Source organism: Xyrauchen texanus, chromosome 10 (assembly GCF_025860055.1).
Source record: "Xyrauchen texanus isolate HMW12.3.18 chromosome 10, RBS_HiC_50CHRs, whole genome shotgun sequence".
In the NCBI taxonomy this organism is placed as follows: domain Eukaryota; kingdom Metazoa; phylum Chordata; class Actinopteri; order Cypriniformes; family Catostomidae; genus Xyrauchen; species Xyrauchen texanus.
This window is the reverse complement of record NC_068285.1, coordinates 41,276,565-41,285,481: the sequence shown is the minus strand read 5'-3', so window position 1 is coordinate 41,285,481 and position 8,917 is coordinate 41,276,565. Positions and strand designations below refer to the sequence as shown.

At 35.6% G+C, this 8,917-nt stretch overlaps 1 protein-coding gene across 2 annotated transcripts in view; it reads right to left on the bottom strand.

Moving 5' to 3' along the window:
• Positions 1–1,659: 1,659 nt before the first annotated feature.
• The window catches only part of LOC127650734 (regulating synaptic membrane exocytosis protein 2-like), a 126,284-nt gene continuing 119,026 nt past the window's right edge, over positions 1,660–8,917 (bottom strand). Inside the window, exons 24-27 of one of the 2 annotated variants that reach the window (XM_052136341.1) lie at positions 8,734–8,846; positions 6,645–6,746; positions 6,311–6,450; positions 1,660–3,776 (exon numbers count right to left, since the gene is read on the bottom strand). In XM_052136341.1, coding sequence (XP_051992301.1) covers positions 3,570–3,776; positions 6,311–6,450; positions 6,645–6,746; positions 8,734–8,846 — 562 coding nt within the window. In that variant the 3' untranslated portion in view covers positions 1,660–3,569. The remainder of the gene's footprint in view (positions 3,777–6,310; positions 6,451–6,644; positions 6,747–8,733; positions 8,847–8,917) is intronic. The other variant, XM_052136342.1, reaches the window with a different exon arrangement.

The window sequence follows — 8,917 nt, the reverse complement described above, 5'->3', positions numbered from 1 at the left end:
GCTTTAGTAGTGTATTAGTTATACAAGCGATCATTAAGATTTGTTGAATGTAAATGGCTGACGTGGATTCACTTCACATCACATAACTGGCTCATATTACACACAAAAATGATCTTTTGCCACCACTTGCTGGATAAAATATGTTATGAAAAAATATATGTAAAAAAAAAAAAAAAAAAAGATTGTCGCTCTTAACAGATCTGCACTGCTCTTACAATTTAGTTTGATGCTGTCAGACCATCAGTGCTCGTGGAATGTCTCTTGTTTTATCAGATTCGAGGACCGGAAATAACTTTTGTCTGTATATATATATATATATATATATATATAAGTTATACCCTCAGAAAAAGGAGGTAGAATTGGGGCAGAAAATTTATGTAAACGGTTTGATTGTTTGATTTAATAATAATTCGAATTACATAAAATTAAGAATTCAATCAATTATTCATAATAAAGAAAGCCAGTTGTGCAGAATCATTCAATATGAATTCATAGTATATTGATGTGACATCTCTTCAATTAAAAAACATAGGAATGCATATGTATGTATGTATATCTACAGCTCTGGAAAAAAATTAAGAGACCACTGATAAATTACCAGTTTTTATGGATTTACTATTTATAGTTATGTGTTTGAGTAAACTGAACATTTTTGTTTCATTCTATAAAGTACTGACAACATTTCTCCCAAATACAAATATTGTCATTTAGAGGATTTATTTGAAGAAAAGGACAACTGGTCAGAATAACAAAAGAGATGCAGTGTTTTTAGAACTCGAATAATGCAAAGAAAACAAGTACATTTTCATTTTTAAACAACACAATACTAATGATTTAACTTAGGAAGTGTTCAGAAATCAAGATTTGGTGGAATATTCCTGATTTTAACAGTGGTTGCGAGACACTGTAGCTTGAAGGCCTCTCCAGATCTCCGTCTAACAATTAAGACGACCAGATGGAGGAACAGTGATGATCTGAGGGTGCTTCAGCAAGGCTGGAATCGGGCAGATTCGTCTTTGTGAAGGACACATGAATCAATCATTTTCTGCAAATAAATAACATTATTATTATTTGGAATATGGGAGAAAAGTTGTCAGTACTATAGAATAAAACAAAAGAATTAATTTTACTCACATACCTATAAATAGTAAATCCAGAGAAACTTATTATTTTATATTATATAATTGATTGACAGCCCTAATTATAAAATACAGTATGTTTACTTTTCATTTAGGATGCCTTTGACTGGGATACTGTTATTTGATTTGTCTGTAATTCAATCATCATTCTTATTAAAATATATTACCAGGTTAATTTTTTGTACATTTTAGTGTGTGTGTATATATATATATATATATATATATATATATATATATATATATATATATATATATATAGTATGATGCATCATCATTATTATTCTGTGCATGCTAAATAATATTGTTACAATGTATCAGTAAATGCACACTGGCATTCTCCTAATTGTTAAGACACTCAATATGTGTTTTTTATGAGCTACACATTTAAATTAAAGTCATATTTAACAAAATATTATGTTAACAAATATTTGAAGCTGTATTAATTTTTGTTATTGAATTGGTTGAAATTGGTTTTGAGTGAAGTTCGAAGTCAACTATAATTCTATGTACTGTATGGCCTTTTACGTCAGTGAGCAAGTTTTGAATACAATAAGACAGAGACATAGGAATTAGTAAATTAATTTATTCTCTCAAAACAAGAAACAATGAAAAATTCATATTCTGTGGCAATATTCCCATCTCCATGAACCTAGATCCTCAATCGACAACCAGTGTCTGTTGTGTTTACCAACATGACGAGAGAGAACAGTGTCCAGTCCACTCCGACTTCAGAGTCTTCGTACAACACCATTCAATGGGATCTGTTTTTATATTGTTTTCTTTATAACAATAATAAAATAAAATATCCTTGCAACCTATTTTCCAAGTCAACCTTGAATAAATATAAATGATCATCTTTACCCTCTTTCCCCCCCTTTTTTGTTTTCTTTTGTCAGTTATTGTCTTTTCTTATCAATAAAGATGAGTGCCAAGAGGTGGAATGTTGCGTTGAATGTCTGAACCATTGACCAAAGAACATCGACCCCGGTCTGAATCTGTGGATGAGGTCAGATCAGGGGACAGCGGCGCCTCCGGTCCACATGCACTGTACACAAAACGGCACAAAATTCCCCAACGTCTCTATCAAAACATGCTGTATTACTCAGACAGTGTGCTCAATCCATGTTACAGACCCTTTCAACATGCTTGCTTTGAATGAACGAGCCATTCTTGCATACTGTAACACAGTGGAATCATAACAGACCCATCAAATAATATACAGCTCTGTCTCCACATGAACCCAATGATGGCTGACTCTGATGGGAGAAATGTACAATTTGCTCATACTGTTACGCTCGTACATTTATTGTTTTCCTCAACCACTTCTTTCCCTCCTGTAGAAGACTGCTTTTTCCTGATAATTATGAGATATAAAGTCTTCCCAGGCCACACCTGTAACTGAGATCTGTAAAAATACAGAAGAATATTTTAAAGGATGACAATCACATCTTTAGCACTTAGCATTCTGTCTCTTTGAATACCATGCACTAGAGAATTTCATATTAAAAATAATACAAACTGTTGAAAATGGCTGAGCTGGGCATACTTAACTATTTTTCTTCCTCTTTTTCATTATTCTTTTTCTTTTCTTTTTTTTTTTTTTTTTTGCAAGTTGCAGCCTCAAGGAAAATAACCTTATGCCTTTTTTTTCTCAAAAAAAAAAAAAGAAATGTACATTCATGCAAAAAAAAAGAAAGAAAAATAAATAAACATTTCTCATAAATTTTATACAGTACACCAACAAACAGAATATCAGACCGGAACACAAAAAGTAAATTTTTTTCAGATTCATTCTGTCGTTTCCTGAATCAAACACGAAATCTGGCTATGTCATTTTCTCATCACTGAGCTTTGAAGATCATTTGGCGATCTGTCTTGGAGTATGTAAGGTACACATTCCCACATAGACGTCACCTTTCTGAGTTTCCCCTTTTTTTCCGATCCCACCTCTCTCTTTCGCGATCATCTTTTCACAGCTTGGCTCACAGTAATGGCTACAATGCATCAAGTTCTATGTAAGAAACGCTGACATCTCTTGAAACAACAGAAAGTAAACAGCCAAAGTGTCATGGCATCTTCCTTTTGCAAAACAGCGCTTGTGAAAACATCTTGTAGAAATCAGCTTATTTTCCTCATCTGCTTTGTGAAGAGTCAGAAATCTGCCGAATCTCATTGGCTGCACCTCCTCAGCTGAAAGGAGACTTCCTGTGGCTTTTGTTCCCTGCGCGTGACAGCAGCATACTTTTTGCTTTTCATTCATTTTTTGGCATAAGGACGCAGGCCTTTTCACGACCTCTCGTCACACGGGCTGAGAGGACACAACATCAAGCATGCAGTGTAACCAGGACGTGACCCGTCTAGACTGTCTCCTCTCTGTTTGTAGCTGTAGCTACTCACGTCACTGTATCCATCGCTGACCTCCTCGTGCCGCTACGACCGAACATTGGAGCGGCCCGGGCCAGATTCTGGAGGTTTGGTACTTAAAGGTGCCAATGTCGGGTCCACCAATGAGGTGGGAGGGAAGAGCTTGTACCAGCCAATCACCATGTTGGTCAGCTCTAAATCATCTAATAGGATCTGGGCGGCTCCCATGAAGGATTTGTGGTCCATGCGGCCATAGTCCCCCCAAACAATGATCTGTAAAGCAAGAAGTGCTTTAGTAATTGGTCAGAGCAACAGTTTACAAAATGGATGCAGAGCTAAATGGGTGAATCTCACCAAAATATGTCCACATTTTTTACTATTTCCATTGCTTTCAATGATGATTCTCACAACCGTAACATATTTGGACATTTTACTTTTAATATTTCCATTGTTTTAGTGATGATTCTCATTACTGTTACGCATCCAGTCATTTTACTTTTATTATCTCCATTATTTTCCATGATGATTCTTATTACTGTAATATGTCTGGATGTTTTCTTTTTACAATTTCCATTGTTTTCAGTGATAATACTCATTAACGTAACACATTTAAACTTTTTATTGTTCATATTTACACTGTTTTAATGATGATTCTCATTGCCATAACATGACTGGACATTTTATTTTTCCTATTTCCATTGTTTTCCAAAATGATTCTCATTACTGTAACGCATCCAGATGTTTTACTTTTCAAATTTACATTGTTTTCTATTATGATTCTCATTACCGTAACATGTCTGGACGTTTTACTTTTTCTATAGTTTTTCATGATGATTCTCATAAGTGTAACGCATCTGGACATTTTATTTTTACTATTTCCATAGTTTTCCAAGATGATTCTCAATACCATAACATGCTTGAAAAATTCATCTTTCTTATTTCCAATATTTTTGTGATGCTTCTCATTTCCACTACACATTTGGATGTTTTACTTTCACAATTTCCATTGTTTTAGTGATGATTCTCATTACTGTTTCGCATCCAGTCATTTTACGTTTCCTATCTCCATTATTTTCCATGATGATTCTCATTACCGTAAAATGTCTGGATGTTTTACTTTTACTATTCCCATTGTTTTCAGAGATGATACTCATTAACGTAATGCATTTAAACTTTTTATTTTTCATATTTACACTGTTTTAATGATGATTCTCATTACCGTAGCAGGTCCAGATGTTTTACTTTTCCTATTTCCATTGTTTTCCATGATGATTCTCATTACCATAACATGACTGGACATTTTATTTTTCCTATTTCCATTGTTTTCCAAGATGAATCTCATTACTGTAACGCATCCAGATGTTTTACTTTTAAAATTTACATTGTTTCCATGATGATTCTCATTACCGTAACATGTCTGGATGTTTTATTTGTACTATTTCCATTGTTTTCAGAGATGATACTCATTAACGTAATGCCTTTAAACTTTTTATTTTTCATATTTACACTGTTTTAATGATGATTCTCATTACCGTAGCAGGTCCAGATGTTTTAATTTTCCTATTTACATTGTTTTCCATGATGATTCTCATTACCATAACATGACTGGACATTTAATTTTTCCTATTTCCATTGTTTTCCAAGATGAATCTCATTATTGTAATGCATCCAGATGTTTTCATTTTTACATTTACATTGTTTTCTATGATGATTCTCATTACCGTAACATGTCTGGATGTTTTACTTTTTCTTAGTTTTTCATGATGATTCTCATAACTGTAACGCATTTGGACATTTTATTTTTACTATTTTCATTACTGTAACAACTGATAAATGTATCTTTCTTATTTTCATTGTATTCCATGATGATTCTCATTACCATAAAGCTTTCATATGTTTTACTTTTACTACTACCATTGTTTTCAATAATGAATCTCATTACCGTGACACATCTGGATGTTTTGAAGACGGGCTGTGTTAACCAAAAAATTCTCCATCATTTACCGTTTTTTTTATATTTATTTATTTTATTGACAGATAATCCAAATGCTGTCCCTCATTTTGACAGATAAAAAATCAAACAAGAAACCCATTTTAACCTAGTGCATCCAGTTAGTTTTGGCTCAAAAGGAAAGCGCAGAAAAGTGGCGTATTGTTTTTGCCAATTACTGTGTAATAAATGCAAACATGACATTTAAAAACATGACGTTTTTTTAAGGAGTACCTGTGTTAATATAAATATCAGGCACACTGAAAAAGTTCAGTGAACCTGAGCATGATCTGTATGTATGCGTTTTTTAAAATGATCAGAGTGAACGGTTATCTCCTTGTAACGGGCAAAGTTAAAAAATCTTGTTTTAGCGCAGCGGGTGATTGACAGGTAGAAACTTTCACCACACTCACTGGGAAGCTATGTCCCTGAATGTAGCCCCAATCAATTACTTACGAAATTTTATGTACTCAGGATCTGAATAACTTTTTGCATTATACACTCATAAGATAATCCTAAATCACAGTGTGTGACTATTGGTAGAATTTTGAATTATGATGCATGCTTTTAGCCAACAAAACCAATTTAAAACCACAATATTTCCTAAAACCCCATGCACAACCCAATATAAGGAAATAATCCTCTTGGATATACAGTATGTGAAAAAAGGGTCTGTGGTATCAAGATCCAGTTTGCATGTGGTCATGTGCTCTTATAGTATGCTGTCTCACTATATACTTTACCATTTCATACTTTTTTGCAATACATACTTTAAGAAGTATGCAAATTGGTATGCAAATCATCTGAGCATTGTTACCTGCAAAACCTTCCCTTCAGGGTTCTCCTCAAACTGAAGCTGCTGTTGGTAAAGTGGATCCAGCGTTTTTCGCGCTGTCCGTGTTTTCTTCTTGTTAATACACTTGCCGTTGTCTAGCAGATATACTTTCACATAGGGTGCTGCAAAAGAACAATGCCATAAAATAATGTCATATTTAAAAAAAAGAACACTGATTAGTCATGATTGGTTTGCCAAATGATTACGCCAATAATTCATCACGTAGTTGGATGCTCAAGATTTGAGTGTTTTTAGCTTCATGCAAACTCTACAATATGCAAAGCAGTTTAGGTCCAAAACAAGTCACGAGACTTACCTGGCGTCTGTTTGTTGCCTGGTTTTCCCACCAGACCTCTGGCCCGAATAACTTCAACATCCAGCCTCTCCTTCCTGTGGACCATACCAATCTGGATGTCACCTGTGAAGAAAAGACACATCTAGACTTTGCAGCAACCATTTGATTTAAGGGGTCATAACATGAGAAATGAAATTTACCCTGATGTTTGACATATAAGAGTTCATTGTAGAAAAGCACACTGTAATTTTCAGAACTCAATACATCCAACCCAATAAAAAAAAAAAAGAGCATTGGGTAAAGTAATGCAAAGTAATGCACAAAGGGAAACTGGCTGTTGCCGTATTATCAACACAGCTGTTTAAGAAGGTACTGTAAGTGCATTACACTAAAGTGCTGACACCAAGCATCGCAACATTGTCATCCTTTACAAAGCACATGCAAATATTATGTTACACCTACATGTTATGTTGGGGCATTGATACTTTTTCCTATGCAAAAGTGTTAGCCAATCATAATAGTGCTGTTTACATTGAAGTGTTATAGGAAAAGCAACACAGAAACCATGCATTTAAATTAGAGAGAAAGTGGAAAATGGTTGCACTGGTGCCAAAAAAACTTTATTAACATTATACAGTGCATTCAGAAAATATTCAGACCCCTTACATTTTTTCACATTTTGTTATGTTGCAGCTTTATGCTAAAATGCTTTAAATATTTCACATCAATCTACACTCCATACCCCATAATGACAAAGCAAAAAATATTTATTGCAAATTTATTAAAAAGAAAAAAATTTCATATCACATTGACATAAGTATTCAGACCCTTAACTCAATACTTTGTTGAAGCATATTTGACAGCGATTACAGCCTCAAGTTTTTTCGGGTATGATGCGACAAGCTTTGCACACCTGGATTTGGGGATTTTCTGTCATTCTTCTCTGCAGATCATCTCAAGCTCTGTCAGGTTGGATGGGGATCATTGGTGGACAGCCATTTTCAGATCTCTCCAGAGATGTTTGATTGAGTTCAAGTCCAGGCTCTGGCTGGCCACTCTTGCATTGTATTGTTGGCTGTGTGCTGAGGGTCAGTGTCCTGTTGGAAGGTGAACCTTCAGCCCAGTCTGAGGCACTGAGTTCTCTGGACCAGATTTTACATTAAGGATATCTCTGTATTTTGCTGTGTTCAGCTTTCAATCACCCTGACCAGTCCCTGCCACTGAAACCCCCCCACAACATGATGCTACCACCACAATGCTTCACTGTAGGGATGGTATTGGCCAGGTGATGAGCAGTGCCTGGTTTCCTCCAGACATGATGCATATTGAGAATTTTGTTTCTCATGGTCTGAGAATCCTTCAGGTGCCTTTTGGCAAACTTTACTGAGGAGCGGCTTCTGTCCGGCCACTCTACCATACAGGCCTGATTGGTGGAGTGCTGCAGAGATGGTTGTTCTTCTGGAAGTTTCTCCTCTCTCCCCAGAGAAACGCTGGAGCTCTGTCAGAGTGACCATCAGGTTCTTGGTCACCTCCCTGACTAAGGCCCTTCTCCCCCGATCGCTCAGTATGGCAGGGCGGTCAGCTCTAGGAAGAGTCCCGGTGGTTCCAAACTTCCAATTACGGATGATGGAGGCCACTGTGCTCATTGGGACCTTCAATGCTGCAGATATTTTTCTGTACCCTTCCCCAGATCTGTGCCTCAACACAATCCTGTCTCTGAGCTCTGTAGGCAGTGCCTTTGATCTAATGGTTGGTTTTTGCTCTGATATGCATTTTCAGCTGTGAGACCTTATATAGACAGGTGTGTGAAATTTGCAAAGTTCTAAAAAATTCTGGTGTTTGCTTTGTCATTATGGGGTATGGAGTGTAGATTGATGTGAAAATATTAATAATTTAAAGCATTTTAGCATAAAGCTGCAACATAACAAAATGTGGAAAAAAAAATGATGGGGTCTGAATACATTCTGAATGTATGTGGATCACAGATAAAATAATAACATAAATGTATAACAGTTATTGCATGTTTTCTAAGGACAGTTTGTCATATTTTTGGCACATATCTGTTACAGTTTTTATGTTAATAAACAGAGAATTGTACCTCTGTACTTACCCATAGGAGGCGTGGCCAACGTCTGTCTTCCTGCCAGCTGGGCGGGGCCAAGACCATCTAAAAACTCTGTGAACTGGCTATCTGATGAGATCTTCACCCCAGGGAAGATGAGACTGTACAGAAAACCAAGATAAAATCAGTCAACCACAAGCTAATGGATTCATTTAATTACAGATATAATCAC